We start from the raw sequence: 17,226 nt of genomic DNA, 5'->3' as shown, positions 1-17,226 counted from the left end.
TAACAAGTCGTCTCAACCCTTTCCTCTCCCATAGAATGATCCTATTTCGCTCCCGGGCCTTACATTGGGGTATATGGAGGTTTTAAACGTGATAATATCAGTGTAAAACGTTAGGAGTAGTAATCCTGTGGAACTGGCGTTAGAGTGACGTCATATTATTACGAAAAACACTTAAAAATCGCTTTTTTTCAATTTATTTACAGATTCTTTTACAAACAAGCAGTTCAAAGTACATTTTTCAAATCTAATAAAATACAAGGCACACAAAATAGATAAAATTCTAATATTTCGCCGAATTTTCTCCACAAATAAATAATATATTTTTGCACTTTAGGGAACTTGTAAAGTTGTGGTATTGTGTATTTTCAAGTATTAAAATTGAAAACAGGGTAACGTTGCTTCAAATTGAAATGAGTTCAATTGATAGGCCATAATTGGACGGGAACTTAATTCGTGCTCGCCCTCTAAACAAGAGGAAAACAGAAACTGGGCATATAGAATCAGGGACCAAAAATTTGTTAACGCGAGGGTTCTGAAATTTATTTTTGTCAAGTTATACCGAAACGAAGAGCAGTTTCGACCGAAGGCCGGAGAACATGGGTCTTCACCACTCTTGAGGTTTTAAAAATCGTTTCAAGCTACGAAAAATTATGCATGATACAGAAAGATCCTTTTATTTTTTTTACATTTAAAAAAGGGAGGAAGGGGGGTCGAAAAGCAGATAGCACAGCATAAAATAACACAGGTTTGGGCATGGGTCGCTTGCTAGGCTCGAACAAGGCTGTGAACTATATCGAAAATAAAAAATCAGAATTTGGAGGTAATGAAGTTTTCGGTTGAGCTAAACTTTTGCTTCAAATAAAGCCAGCCACTAATCTTATTGCTAAACAGGTTTTCTGAGCATGCTTTGGACAAGTAGATACATAAGCAAAATAAAACCCAAATTTGGGCGTGGATTCCCTATCTTGGTTTGAACTAGGCTCTAAAGAAGTCTCTGAATGAGCAGATCTGATGGGTCTCACCTATGCTCTTAAGAGGACATTGGGCAAGTCGTCACACCAGCATAGGGCTTACTCAAAGGACCACATAGGAAATTTTGCTACCTTACAGGGTGAGGTGACAGGCCGTATTAGAAGATTGCAAATATTTAGTAAAATTGTGACGCAAAAAGGTAAATTCAATATATATATAAGCATATATAGAATATGGGGGCTCCCGAAGTATGCGAACCAAGATGGCGGACATCGGAATGTAATATGTGTACTAGGTTAGGGTTAGGCCATAATTTTAGGTATAAATACTACGGGAGGCTCTTGGCTAGTCTTCGAACTGATATTAGGACGAAAATAAGGAAAATTGGAAAAAAAAATATCGCCTAACCCTAACCTGTTACCCATGTTACGTTCCGATGTCCGCCATCTTGGTTCGCATACTTCGGGAGCACCAGAATATGATTATAAATAAAATTGTGTATATGGGTGATTCATTAGGGCGGAACTTATCATCAGAAGCAATTTAATGCAGCATAGCTGCTAATAGCGTTAAGCAAGACAGTCAGTATTTACTCAACAACCAAGATATTCAAAGAACCGATAGTTCTAAGGGTAATTTAAATGTAAGGTTTTGTGTATTGGGCTCTAATCGGTTCGATTAATAAAGGCTTTTCCAGCGGCTGACTTCAGATCAGCGGTTCTCAAACGACAAGGATATTTACATTCTATCCTTGTATTTTGAACGCGTTTTTTTTTCGAATAAAACATACTTTCGCCTTACAATCTGTTATCTGTAGCTTATTGTTAGCTAGTTATTTTTGCTGTGGGGCAAGAGACTTGACAAATTCTAAAAACGGGGCTTGGAAAATTTGAAACCACTTCTTTAGATTGAGGTTTAGGGATTGTGATAAAAAACAGACTATACATTTCAATGTGAAACAGAAAAGAGAGCTTCAATAGAAATTGATAATAAAACAAGTAACCTTGGTTGGAATAAGAAATTCTGTATATTGGAGGACGCTGTTTATAGGGTTTTACAAAAAACTTTATATTGATACTTGTTTGGGTGAGAATTTTCATTAAAAGGGTGAATTTAAAACTTGATAATAAAAGACTCATAAATTTTGATCTCGACTGAAATAGTAGGACTTAGATTGTTTTAATGAACTCTCATAGAGTGGATTTTGAATTATAGACTTAAATTTGTATTTTTTGTTATTAAAATCAAAAGCTTCCACTCAGGGAGTCCAAAGTAAAAAGTACCCGATAATCATAGATCAGCTCTACATAATTTTGCAATCTGATATCCCTAAAAAAATCGAAATCTTTTAGTCGAAGTCGCGCCTACATTCACTTGAAGCAAAGGTACAATTTTCTGATTACAATAAATTCTAGATTTTCAAGCTTTGAATGATTCGAAACAGATTCAAATATTAACGACTTCTGGAGCAGTAAAATCTAGCATGAAAATATTATGCCAATCACAGAAAAAATCATTCTAATTAAGACAAACAATACATGAAATAAGAAAAAGCGATAGAAAGCAGGCACAGAAGAATGAATACCAAATTCAAACAGGGCAAAACAACATGTATACGAAATAAATTATACAATAAAAGATGAAAAAATAAATTTCAATGTACGGAAACAATATATAAATCCGAAGTGTTGAATCTGTTGAAAGCGGTGTGATTTCGACAGCGTTTTATCATAGATTGTAAACGCACAAACTGCCGCTCAATTAAAAATCAATTTTGTGAAATACTTTGGTTTTTAAATAACAGATTTGCTTATCATACTAGAGCTTTCATAGAAAACAATATTGAAGCAAGTACAGTGATACCTCGGTAGTCAAACGAGTTGATTATTGAACAAGTCAGTAGTCGACCAAAAATACTGCCGTACTCAAACAAAAAATTCGGTTCTTGAATACCAGAGTGTGTCGACAAATTAGACGAGGTTTTGTCAATGTTTTGGGTATTTTAGAATATTCAAATCGGAATTTTCGACCCGAATTCTTAGGGAAGATTTAAAAGAGCTGAACAGAATAAAAATTATGAAATCGGAGTTACGGAATTTGCGACTCCGTCAAATTTAAATTCTACAGACAAATTTTGATTTTCGATATTTATTATCCACTAGGTGGGATATTCTTGTGAACTGTCATCTACATTCGAAAATATGTTATGTGTCCCAAGACGCCAATACCAAAATTTAAATTCAACGGAGTCGCAGATTTCATAACTCCGATTTCATCATTATCATTCTGATCAGCTCTTTAATTTCTCCCGTAAGAAATAGCACCGATCCATTTCGGTTCGAAAATCCCGAAACGCAAATAATGGAATACAGAACATCAAGTTTAGTATCAATAATACGATAAAAAAAACGCCGCCCATGGCATATAGGTTAACTCGTCTTTCGAGACATTGTCTTTGTTCACGAAGCTCACAATCAGAATAACGAGTAACTCCCATAATAATTGGGCAGGTATATTTTCATATTATTTCCCAATAGAATCCAGGTTTTGAATGAATCATTTTCTCTATGTCATTTTCGAAGCTGAAAAAAATTAAGCGGACTGGTTATTTGTCAAAACAATATTTTTTAGATGAAAGGTTTATACTTGTTTTGAGAATTGCTCTGTGCTCTGAACAAGGCTCTGCACAAGCTGCCACTGCTTCATAAGGATTTTCTTTGGTTTGATGGTCTGGATTTTTTGCCTATCCAATTCATTACACCTAAATGATGTGGTGGATATATTTCAATCTGTAATGGCAATTTAGTTAAGTCCTACGCAACTAGGCGTCCTTGCATCATGATAAAAACAATTGAGTATCAGACATACTCTCTAGAAAGTTTGTGTTATAATTGTGCAGCCTGCAGTTTCACCCAGTTATTTGTATCTGCCCCTCCTGTAAGAATAACGGTTGCGCACTCCTGGCGTAAAGTCTTGCTCTAAACAAAGTTTAATACAAAAATGAAAACAAAGTATAGAGCACTCACTTTTCTAGTTTGAAGACCCAGGCAACTGCAATTGTTTCAAAGAGTGCGACAGAAACAAGTCCAAATCTAGTTGAGTATCGGTCGAATATGTCGAGTATCTCCCAGATATCATCGTGAAGATTGAAGCGATTGCAAACATGCCTGAAAATGAGGATAAGTAATTATAATTTATCTTTTTAATTTGCGAGTTGTTTTCAAAACGTTCCATAAGAAATTGATATCTAACAAACTACTATTTTTCGAAATACCAGAATTTTTTGGTTTTTAAATTGCCATTTCATACCCTAGGTCAGGGTGGTCCAAACCCAGGTCTGCATGTGGCCCGCAGCTTCATCATCTGTGGCCCGCGTCGCATTTGCTGGATGAAAATTAAATATCGCATTTCGTGTTGTTTCATCACAAGAACATTGATTTTAAGTTACTTCTTTAAGTTCTTCTTGCTGTAATTATTTAACTATTTTGAGATCAAAATAAAACATTTTGCAAACAAAGTGTGAGTAGAATCGGGGTTTACGGGTCGGGTTTGTCCAGGATTCAGTTTGAAATCGGCGAGCGAACAACTTGGTTATATCACCATAATAAGCATTATATTGTAAAACAGATACCTACACGGTGTCTGAGATGTCATAGTCAAGTAAAACTTTTTTTTTACCGTGATGCAAATCGCATTCAAAATTACGAGAAATATAAAGGTATAGACCAGGGTGGTCCAAAACCAGGCACGCGGGCCACATGTGACCCGCCGCTTCATTATCTGTGGCCCGCGTCATATTCGGAGAGTAATCCAAAAATCGGCAAAGTTGAATGATATGCTTGGCTAGTCTAAAATGTTAGCTGGCTTTCCATCTTTTTGTCGGGAATATATTCTCACAATATAGTCATCGTAAAAAACTAAAAATCGAATGCGGAATCTATTAGCCTAGAACTAGATCAACTATGGAAAATACCACAATGCTTGCTTGATATGTCGGCAAGTTGTGCCGGTGACAAAAGAATATAATCTAAAGTTAAGAAATTTTGCTTAGGGAATCTTATCAAGCACTCACATTTGCGTAAGCACTTGAATCCCACAGTAAATACAGATATAGAAAGAATTTTGCAGATTTTTTTTGTCAATATGTTTGCACAATCAAAGTTACTTATTCTTGGTACTATTGTGGCCCGCGAACAATGCAAAAATAATTTTGTGGCTCCCGAAGCTGACAACCCTGGACCACCCTCCGGCCCAGGGTATTTTGGTATTGGGTATGGGATGTGAATCCAAGATTTCAATATCTGTAACAGTCGTTTTTTATTACCCGGACGATACCGACTGTACACTAGATATTTATCAACAGTTCAATAACGCGGTATTTCAAACCCCAAGTTTGTATCCTCAACTCGAAGTATACAGCTGATGGGGTTATGTTAATACAAATGTAAAAACAAATCAGCACAAAATACTTGCAGTGAAGAAATAATCGTAACTAATTCAGCTTTTAGAAAGCCTACTCAAATTTATGAACACAACTATTAATCCGGCAGATAAGGGGCCTTTTTGGGCCCAACCTTGTTTTCAGACAAAGTTTTTTTATTTGTGATTATTCATCTTGGGGTCATTGCCCATCATTTCTACATGGGTGTGGAGTTTGCAGCCTTGAGCAATTCTTTTTACGGCTTGATATTTGTATCAGTGTTTTTCGTCAAATCTGTGCACCGTAATGGGCACAACCTGAACCTGGTACACATACTATGTTCAGGTTGTGCGCCATCTTGGTGCACATAATACGAAAGCACAAAATTTACTAGGAAATAAAATCAGTAACTTTTAGGTATTTGTTGAAAAAAATCGTACCGAAAATATTTTCAGGCGAACCAGCTTTGGGTCGCGACCCATAGATAGGGAAACACTGTTGAAACATACGCGTAAAATAAAGAGTACTATTTCAAAATACCCGCTATTGTTGCAATTAACAAGCCTGCTAATGCAGTCGGCAGTGGTTCAAGTGGATTGCGCACAATTTGTGCGCAAATATACACCCGGTGGAGAACAGTCAATTATTTGTTAGCAAAGATTGTTATGCAGCGGGATGATCACGACGATGCAGTCAAAGATAATGCTATCACAAGAACAGGAATGAGAAAATTGCTACATTTCATAGTAAATCCCTGGGTAAGACTGTAATTCATGTTTATGTTCGATTCCAATGCTTTTCAAACGACCAAGGACTCAACACTTTTGCTTCTTCTCTTCTACAAAAATACATATTTATTATATATTCGCATTTCAATCTATTTGTTCGTGCTCCCAGATAACCGATCCGTGGCCTCGAAGAAGGCCGTGGTCCCCTGTTAAGAAACCCCGTCATCAACTAGAAGAGGCGACCGTGCTTCTCATGTCTGTTGTCATGCTGTCCCTCGAATTCAGCTACGACAAAAAATTCACGACAACGGGTTCTAGATTTTATGATTTCATAATATTAGTTTCAAAACTCCAGAATTCTTACTTCTTTAATAATTAGATATCATAACCTTGAGTGTAACTGCTCGATAACCAGTTTGGTTCCCCGCGACTTCCATTCCTTAGTGAAACTGTGCAAATTATTTTTGTCGAAATTTATGATTGCGATATTTTTCTGTTACTGGTTGGAAAAATAAATTTGACTTGACTTGGAATGTAAAGTGCAAAAGAAAGTGGCTAGATGCTGTCGATGGATCTTGGCTTATATTAGTAGAATAAACTAACATTTCTTGTACTAAAACTGAATTTCTGACATTGTATAATTGTTTATATTAACAAAAACGTGCTCACAAAGTATTCGTACTAAGATGGCGCACTACCTGAATATTGTACGTGTACCAGGTCGGGGTTCAGGATGTGCGTCATCTTGGTACGAATACTGACGCAGCGCCTTAAAATCCACTTAGAAAAAATTGCTCTACATTTTGTACTCCACACCCACCTAGGAATCATTCTTTATGTCATTGACATTATATCTAAACAATATATACTATATTAAACATACCGTAGTTAATTAGCAAGCCAAACCAAATTACTTTTAAATAACTTGCAGCCTTCAAGTCAGAAAGAATTACATATTAAAACATACCGAAGTTGTCTGCTATTTCAGACTTGAAATATCACAAGTTTAAAATCACATCAAATCAATTAAATAAACTATACCTGTGAAAACAACCACAAAGGCAATCTAATGCTCATAAAAGTATCCTTAAACTAGGCCTATGTGGAACAGCCCTAAGATAATCTTTCTAATGTTAAAACAGGAAGTCAAAGTCGCCATACCAATTTCAACCCATTTAAAACACAACGAGCGCCATTATCCACAGAAGTAAAGTGTTATCTGAAAGCAAAGAACCCCGAGACTAAGCGAGATGTGTCTGGACAAGTAATTGCTCACGAAGACTCTCTCAATTGTTTCGTAATAAAGTGTGTAGAAGCACACTGTCAATTAAGGGAATTACGGCGTCAACAATAACAAATAAATTTTTTTTTTTTTTTTTTTTAAAGGTCCACGTTGTGGATTCATAACAGTTTTGTAAAAATAAATAAATGATGAAAAAATAATAATCATAGAACATAGTTACATATAATAAACAAATATATTCGTAAACATCACCCAGTATTATCCAGCAATTCATATTATTCCATTGTTGATTCCAGATAAAGTTTCCCATGTTTATCAGTAAATATACATTAATTTATATGTTTTTAATTTATAGCAGAAAAATAAAAATTTATACAATTAGTCATAGATTCTTACAAATTATGTCTAGTTCTTTTATAAAACTAGGATTATGTCTCAGTTGTTCTATATTTCTCCTTGCTAAAAGGGATTTTCTAATTCTTGTTATGACACTATTTTCACTAGGATTAACATTTTCTAAAATAGCTGCATTACGTTCTAACCATATTTTATATCTTGCAGTACACAGAAGAAGTATGACTGCATTGCGTTCAACTAATGATAAATGTGAAAAACACTGATTATTTAGTTCTAGTAAAATACATGTTTTATAAATATTTTTTAACTCGCAATTGTTTATTTTTAATACAACTGAAAAAACATAATCATATACATTTTGTGTAAATGCACAGTTCCAAAATAAATGAGATATAAACTCGGGTTCTTGAGAACAAAGTCAACAATAACAAATAAATTACTACACAAGTTAAACGGACACAATGTTTAAAGCAATACAAAAATCAAGTGAATGCGATTCTCGATGTAACAATTTAATACAACTGAAAAGATTCTCGATGTAACAATTTAATACAACTGAAAAAACATAATCATATACATTTTGTGTAAATGCACAGTTCCAAAATAAATGAGATATAAACTCGGGTTCTTGAGAACAAAGTCAACAATAACAAATAAATTACTACACAAGTTAAACGGACACAATGTTTAAAGCAATACAAAAATCAAGTGAATGCGATTCTCGATGTAACAATAGCCTGCGATGCATCATAATTAATTCTAATGCTTTAATTAAAAAGCATTTGATAGACGGACGGTGCTTCTCGCACGTTTGAACGACGAGGAATAACTTTTTTATTGGATATCTCAATATGTGCTCAGATTTGTGAAAGACATCGAGCTTCGAATATTACTGCGCGGGTCACTCGGAAACCTTCGATGGGCCACGGGTTAGACGACCCTGCTCTAACTTCTGCCGCTGGAATTCCAGACTATGCTATTTGGATTTTATGTTGTTCGCTAGTGAATTATCTTCACATTCACATCACAAAAAGGTTTTATGTGATTAATTATCCAGCAACTTGCTTGCTCCTCGTCGCTCGTCCTCTAACACTGCTTGTTGACGAGTAGCAGTTCTATTATCTTCTGAATATGAAAATGGGCCTAATTCGTCTGAACATTGAGCTCTGGTTCTCTGATCACTCTCTTAGAAATTAAAATTTACTTTCATTTCATAGTTAAATCAAACGATTTTTTAAATGTAAATAGAATGGACTTTCAGCTTTTCGACATGCACACAAGGGATGATTTTATTTAATTATAGTCATAATGGCTGTTAAATTCAAACGCAAGCAACTGAACGAATCAATATTTGCTTTCACAATGTAATTCATCAGTCCAGCAATTCAGGCAAATTTTGCAGTAATTTGTAGATTTTGTATAAATAAAATATTTTGAGAAAATTTGCAGCTGCTTAGGATCAACGTTGTCATGAATAATCCCACGCGCACAAATGTGTTCCCTGGGGCTCTAACTCACATCAGATTTCCTTGAGCAATGTTCAATAAATTTAATATGAAAATGTTCAATAAACTTTCCATGCTACAAGTTCAACTACAAGTAATATATTTATAATATTTATAATAATAATAAGAGAATATAGAATTGGATACGAAAATTCGGAAATTTGTATTTACGTGTAGAAGGTAATTGAATTGGAGAATGCTGCTTAACTGCTAGGACAGTTGTGAATCGAGTGATGGGTCATGGGTACGGATAGTGAATCGAGGGATGGGTCATTCGTCTGGATCGGTACCGGTATGTTATGGCTGTTATGGGGCAGGCGCAGAGAGTGTTTCAGTAATCTATATTCTACTATCCGTATCTCCCATTCGTTTCACCGATACGGTCAGGCGTAACGCGGCTATAACACCTTTGGTCAGGAGGTACCGTTTGTTTTTAATTTTTTTATGTTTTTCACGACTATTTTTTTTATTTTACTTTAATCTTTATTTTATTTTATTTTTTTGAATTATTTTTTCAATTTTACGCGTGACAACGATGGGTCACCATAGGGCTGTGACCTCCTGACTCGATTTGACGCGGGAATAATTTAATCGAAGAAAACCAAAGAAGTTGCAAGACTTTTAAATATCAATTGAAAATTTCGACAATTTTGATTCCTACTTCATGGAAGCTGCAAATTCAATCCCGATTATTATTCAGACATGAGAAGCTATAAAACAAAAGAGCGTTGTTCAAATATATGGACACGTAGCCCAAAACGAAGTCGGATATGCAATTTGTCACATAGACTACCGGTAGCGCTACCTTAACGACTTTGCCAGATTTATTAATAGCTGCGTTCTGTTTTCAATTTGTATACCATCCTTATTTTTCTTTCAAGATTTGCATTTTAAATTTGTTCTTGTTTTCAATATTCGTTCATATTGTTAATCTAAGTCGTTTTTTTTTCTTCTTGTTTTCATCAATAGGATAAAGACAATAAAAATTTCATTCTCAAAATAATAAATTCCACAATTGACGACGGCTCTTAGATGTTGCTATACTTTTAACAGGTTCAATATCAGATGTTGTGTCAGGTCATTTCTGGGCCAATTATTTTTTATTGCTTTTAGACCAACAAATTGTCTTAGAAGTCAGGACAGCACCTTATTTTCTCTTTCTTCAATTAAATATAAATACTGAGCTTTCAAAATCGTTTGGGCAAGTCGAATTGAATCAGGACTTGACCCAAGAAAAATCCTCACTTCACTGCTAATTCCTTATGTTTCATATGAAAGTGTTTTGCAGAGTTGGCGCTCTATACACGATCTACTACTCTACTACATGTTCAAAATCATCAATTCTATAAAAAATATTTAACCATGAGCAACTTAGGCTACAGCACCTGATAATTAATTTTAGCGTGGTATATCCCAGAGTATTGGGGATTGTTTTTATTCTTGTTGAACTAATGCTCCAAGGCAATGTTTACATCACGCTTCAATTGGTGTCCGGGAGAAAGACTTTTCTGAGCAGTTGCACAAATTGCAATTAATATATTATTGTTGACTTATTGCTGATTGGTCTTTGTAACGAGAATAAACAAGAAAATCGATGCTCGAGGAAACATCACATGCGACCAAAGTATTTTGTTAAATCAAGATAGCGGACACCGGAACGTAGTATGTGTCGCTTGGCTAGTTTCGGAACTCATAATAGAACTAAAAGAATGAATAATTGGAATAAAATTATGACCTAACCATGAGCTGGTACACATACTACGTTCCAGTGTCCGCCATCTTGGTTCACATCATATAGGAGCGCCGTTTTGTCTTGTTGGTGTAATGAAAGAACCTGAAATAGAAAAATAAAACTTCGGTAAAATAATTTACACGAATGCTGGCCTTAATTACGCTCAACTTTATGCATTAGCTAATACAATACGAATAGGAACTTGAAGGCAGAACGGACGCATTTGCTCGTCGGAAAGAACATATATTTTCGCAGAGTTTTAATATGAATTGAATCAAGCGGACCTCGGAAAAGTAGCCATCGTCCCATAATGTGACGTAACATTGCTTCTGGTGGTATCCAAGCAATGCGCAGAACCGCACCCGAGCTCCATCGTGTGGTTGTTCAATATTCAATATTTTTCCAACTCAAAATGAATCAATACGCAGTGATTATGTTAATTAATAATAGAAAATTCACTTCATGCCCAGACTTATATTGCTTTAGGAAATAAAAGTTTCATATTGGAATTTTCTATAGATGTTGCTTTCAGTTGGAAATTGATGTTCTTTAAATTAACGCATTACACATTAGCTAAAACATGCTGACTTACAACAGCTGCCAATAGATTTATTTCTCTCTGGTTGGCCTATATTTTTGAAAACAAGTTTTCAGACCCAGAAATGAAGTCAATTTATGTGTCATCCTCAAGTCGGAGTCGATTGTGAATTTTTCCGACTTGGCAGCAGTTTTGCGTTTTTGAGCAAATTTCATCCGATCTCCTCCTACTTATAGCTAATACATTTATTTTTTTTTAAAAAACGGGCTTCGCAAATAGCGTAGTGTAGGTCACTCACCGTCTAAATCCGGATCTAACTTAGATGAATGCGACATTTCTGAGACAGCCTTTGATTAGAACATAATTCTTAGTTTCTCATCGTTATCCGATTACAGCTTGTTTGCAAGGCTTCCATCTCTATTAAAACCGCGTGTATACATTTTTATTTCTCATAATTTTAAATGGGATTTGCAAAAAGGTAAGAAAAATAACTTTAATTTGACATCGTGTAGGTATTTGTTCTGCAATATAATGCTTATTATGGTGTTATAACCAAGTTTTTCCTTCGTCGATTTCAAACTGAACCCTGGGCGAAGCCGACCCGTAAACCCCGATCCTACTCACAACTTTATTTGCAAAATGTTTTATTTGATCTCAAAATAGTTTAATATTTACCGCAAGAAGAACTTAAAAAATACAATGTTCCCGATTAATGTCCACCAATAAAAAAAACAGGGTTGATATTATGATTTACACTGCTTCTTCACGTATGTTATCATTTGGAGGAACTTGTTCAGCTGCCACGCTATCTGTTTTACATAACACAATACAAGGAAAAAATTTTGCTTTCCAATCGGCAAAACAGAATAAAACACAACACATATTGATCAATATATTCACAGACATAACAAAGATTCGAAAACGAAGTGCAATTCCAATTGTTGCCATATCTGTAATAGCCGCAACAATGGCTGCTGCGATAGATCACTTCATTAATCTTACAAGATGATCAGGAGGTCTTTGATTCTGATGCAAATACTTCAGGCTACGTTGGTGCTTAATTAAAGGAATCAGAAAAAGAATCAGCAATCCAATCTGTATTCCAAGTTGATTCCCTAAGAACAATATCAGAAGGTAGTCTAAATGTGTCAAGTATAATATCCCAAATATTCCGACGACAATAGCAGATATTATTATAAACAATCCCTGAAAATAACCAAATATTTTTAAACATTTGCACGACAGTTCCTTCAAAGTTCTCTCCGTGCTAAACATCGTTTGACGAAACCACAATACCATGTAGATAGATGTTGTAAAGCAAAGGTATAAAACCAACATGCTATGATACAGGTTGAAATCGATGAGAGCGAGTGTATAATAACTTCTCTCACATACAACATCTTTGCAAATTATTTTCGTGTCGTTAAATATGCATACGTCGTTGCAGTGCAGCCATTCTAACATAAAGATATTACGACCGATACCACACATGCTCGCTGCTATACCAAACAATCCTGCAAGAATAAGAGTGACATTTATAATGACAGGTAGGTTCGACGCCTTTAAAACGCCTCTCAAGCTTCGGATCTTTCTTTTGTATAAGCCTTTCCTTATGAATATAAAAATTTGGTGAACAGTTATGTAGACCATCAAAAGTAGCCATATTGGATTTGTGCAAATTCCGGAAATAGTATCTGTCATGATGTCAATGTGTTCAGGAGTTCTAGACCTTAGTGATATATCTATAAAAAAAAAGAAATATTTTTACTCATTATACAGGGGCGACCTTAGTTATTGTGATGTAAAATGAATTACACTGATAAGAGATAAAAACAATGACTAAAAATTAAGATTCAATAATGTAAATTAATTCATCTTTCCATTTTATCCAAATACAAAATTATGATTAAGGTAACTCCGAGCGCGTGGCGCTGAGTATATATATCATTAAAATTATACAAAGTTATAATTTATACTGCGAGGCCCACTGAGGTCACAAAGGCTGTGGCCTAAGGCCTGACTGTAAATATGAAATTTCACAAACAGGACACAAGCATTACAAAATATTGCGTGTTCAGTAAACAACAGCTATAATCGAATAACAAATGGCCAATTTGGAAGAGCAATTGGATTAGGCGATCTCTAACATGAATACATGTTGAGTAAATCCATATGTATGTCATTACAAAGTCACGCATGCTTACTAACTCTAAATACTTTTACTAAGTCATGAGTTGATGTATTTAATTAACGATGTACAATACCTGCAGCAGCTTATCATTATGGGGTGATACCACAAAGTTGAGTCTACCGCCTTGAGCTCTAGACGGGGGGCGTAGACAATTCATTGAGGGCTCGTGAAGCTAATTTAAAATATTAATATTTGATCTTGCCCGTCTTATTTATTTATTTGTAGCTTATTGTTACCTAGTTATTTTTGAGGGAGGGGGGCGAGTCTTGGCATTCTAAAAAGGGGGCGCGGCTAAAAAAGTTCGCAAACCACTGCTAGGCCATCGCGCCGCTCATCGGTGTTTTTCAAATAAGAATTCTCACAGTGACAGTGAACGGATGGGGGGCCTCACTAGAACGAGGTCTGACGACGAATTTTTGTTTCTGAAGTCAAGTTCATGACCCACTCTATTTATTATACACCGGTTAATGTGGTTGCTTTGGGTAGTTCTATCAATTATGAAATAAAAGAAAAATACATAGCTACAACAAACGACCCCTAAGATGTATCGCTTTATACACTGTCTTGTACGCAGACACTTTGAATTTAATTAACAATATTCAATTAAACATTTAAATGTTTCCAAAAACCACTGATTCTCTGATAAAGTGATGTATTGCGCATATATATAGGCCAACCAACCCGAGTACTCTCTCATTTTCCCCACTAATAAAGCCAACGTGCTAGCTTACAAATACTTTTATACAGTGCACACTATTTTTTAGTGAATTAAAATCTTGAGCCACTATCGTTTATCGCGTAAAAATAGTAAAAAAAAGAAGCATCCATATAAAGTATGACGTATTTGTAATTCCTCGGAATATTTGCCGTAAAGGAAATTGCAGTGTGAATACTGCAGCTGATATTGTGGTTAATCGGGATGTCAGTGTTTCCGGCCACCCTATTCATCCCTGGTATCGCATTAGCTATTTTTGTTACACGCGCGATCACTGAATTTATGTAAATTAACTTGAATCAAAAACAACAATATTATGCAAAACAACCACCGCAATGGTAAAATATAAGATTTTGTGGAACGAAGGCCCTTTTAGAACATTATGTATTGGTCCAAACTGGTTTAAACCGCCCTGTTCTAGAAACACCTGACGTATTTGCGGACATCGCTATGCGTCAGTTCTTCAAAATATATTATTCAATTACAGGCAGCGTTGAATGAGGAAAACCACCGCCATGTCAACATTATTAATAGCTGCGTTCTGCTTTGATCAAGATAAAAATATTTTTATCGTATTATTGTATACTGTGCTTATTTCAAATTTTGTTTTTATTTTCAAGATTTGCATTTTAAATTTTTTCTTGTTTCTAATATTTGTCCATATTATTAATATACGTCGTTTTTTTTATATTTTATTTATGTTATCCAATGTTGTGTCAATTTATTGCCATCGGCCCATTATGTATTATGGCTTTTCGACGAACAATTTGCCTTAAAAACGCACCTTCATTCCTCTTTATTTTAATATGCGTCTAGGTCTCTAGGAGAAAGAATTCTATGACTGGCTACACAAATTGCGATTGATATGTCATTTATTACTGATTGGTCTTCGTAACGAAAATAAACAAAAAAAAATCGATGCTCGCGGAAAGATCCATTGCGACTGAAGTAGTTTTGGCTTGCTGGTGTGATGAATGGGCCTGAAGTAGACGAATAAAACTTAGGTGAATGAATTTGCACGAATGTTGGTCTTAATTCCGCGTAGCTTTGTGTATTGGCTAGTTACTAGTACAACAGTTGTGTTGAGACCAAATCACAATTGTGCCATTGTGGGCGACTATAGTCTAAAATAGTAGAACACTGTACTGTCAAACAAAATAGATCCACTAACTCGTCGGAAAACACATATAGTGGCGCATAGTTTCAAAATGAATTGAATCAAGCGGACCTCTGAGAAATAGCTCTTATCTCGCAATGTGACATAATATTGCTGTTATTAGTATCCAAGCCACGCGTAAGAACGCACCCCCCAATCTCCACCGTGTGGTTATTCGATATAAAATATTTTCAACGTGAAAGGAAATAAATACGGTGTGATTATGTTAATAATAGAAAATTCAGTTCATGCCAAGACTTATATTGCTTTGGGAATAAAAAGTTTCATATTAAAATTTTCTATAGATGTTGCTTTCAGTTGGAAATTGATGTTCTTTAAAGTAATGCATTACACTTATTCAGAACATGTTGACTTGCAACAGCTGCCAGTAGAATTTATTTCTCTCTGGCTGGCCTATATTTTTGAAAACAAACTTTCAGTCCTTTCCATCGTCTTCCGATAATAAAGATGGAATTATGGTACCAATCGCCAAATTGAATGACCTGTCATATAGGATTCTATTTTTATCCACGGGAAGAGGAAAGTGGATAAGCCGGCTTGATCACACGACGTGCCGCGGCCTCTCGTCTGGTTACCAGTTTATGTCGGGTATGAGATTAGTTACTCAGCTATTGGACGTGTTAGTGGACATAACGATCGTTTCAATATTAGGTTGTTGTTGTTCATTGACACTTTTTGGGCACCTAGTGGAAAACCTAAAAAGTCGCCTTTCTCTTTGATTACTGGACCAATTGCTCTGAAATTTCAGTGGTTAAAGATAAAATCTTTCTTTAGAAGGCTATTACTCTCATTTATTTCAAATATTTCTGATAGGACTGTGGGATTCGTTTTTTTATACTTGGATATATTGGATTTGTTTTTATGCTGGCACTCTTCTTGTTGTTCTTTTGATCACGTGCTCGTCGAACGTCGGTGGTGTGTAACGAAAATCCTGCTTTGCTAAGCGTAGGTACCATTGAACTGGAAATACATGAAACGATCTTCTCTCTCGTTTTGCGTTGTCTCGCCGCGGGATCATTTGATCACCGCCATCTTGGCATTTATGCTTCCAAAGTTTCTTCGTGTTGCATAGGGTTTTGGCCAGTTTTCGTCTATTTTAGTACCCAGTGCGCCGCATATGAATGTATATGCGACACTGTGTGGGTATTCAAATACAATTATATTCGAGTTGGGAATTTAGAGCCCGATGTTGATCTCGTTCGTGAAAAAGTTTGGTTGTTCAGGCGATTACACAATAGATATAAGTGGAAACAATTGTTTTCGCCTGATATCATAAAAATGCAATAACCTTCACGGGGAAACTTTCACTCAAGTCGTCGGTAGAGGCCGAAGCGCAGTTTAGTTGGTACTCCCATAGTCTGTGTACCAGATTGGGGTTAGGCCATAACCTTATTCCGATTTTCCTTATTTTAGTTCTAGTACGATATCGGGTACTGTGTGTGTTAGCCAAGGAATATATCCTTCGGTCCCTTTACACACCTTGATGTGAAGTAGGCGGACAATATTAGTTAACTCCAAATTAATACACACACTTCTAGAGCGCACTTTAGTTCTATTTATATTTATTTATAGCTCGGGTACGACAGAACCAGGCCACGCAATGATATTGAGATCGCCACACAAAATACTTGAGGCGGTAAAACATGGC

General features: G+C 35.6%; 2 protein-coding genes across 6 annotated transcripts in view; both read right to left on the bottom strand.

Annotated features, from left to right (window-relative positions):
- Positions 1–17,226, bottom strand: part of LOC120329268 (mitogen-activated protein kinase kinase kinase kinase 3-like) — a 362,445-nt gene that overhangs the window by 166,077 nt on the left and 179,142 nt on the right. The gene's annotated exons all lie outside the window — the stretch shown is intronic.
- LOC120329272 (sodium-dependent dopamine transporter-like) lies at positions 179–7,364 on the bottom strand. Of its 5 annotated transcripts, none has more exons than XR_013479675.1 (3): positions 7,088–7,364; positions 3,999–4,139; positions 179–3,554 (listed from the first exon to the last, which is right to left on the bottom strand). XR_013479675.1 is itself a non-coding variant. In XM_078118740.1 (3 exons), the coding sequence occupies exons 1-3, from the start codon at positions 6,949–6,951 to the stop codon at positions 3,491–3,493; spliced, it is 216 nt and encodes a 71-aa protein (XP_077974866.1). In that variant the 5' UTR covers positions 6,952–6,966; the 3' UTR covers positions 179–3,490. The 5 variants fall into 5 exon arrangements, 2 of the variants coding, with proteins under 2 accessions (XP_077974866.1, XP_077974865.1); XR_005567725.2 differs by having other exon boundaries at positions 7,162–7,364; XR_005567726.2 differs by lacking the exon at positions 7,088–7,364 and adding an exon at positions 7,004–7,085.

This window comes from Styela clava, chromosome 12 (genome assembly GCF_964204865.1).
Source record: "Styela clava chromosome 12, kaStyClav1.hap1.2, whole genome shotgun sequence".
Taxonomy (NCBI): Eukaryota; Metazoa; Chordata; class Ascidiacea; order Stolidobranchia; family Styelidae; genus Styela; species Styela clava.
This window is presented reverse-complemented; position numbering and strand designations above follow the sequence as displayed.

Coding starts and splice junctions, on each gene's coding strand:
- LOC120329272 (XM_078118739.1), bottom strand. Junction 3,734..3,998: donor TGGGTCTTCAAACTAGAAAA/GTGAGTGCTCTA, acceptor CACATCATTTAG/GTGTAATGAATTGGATAGGC.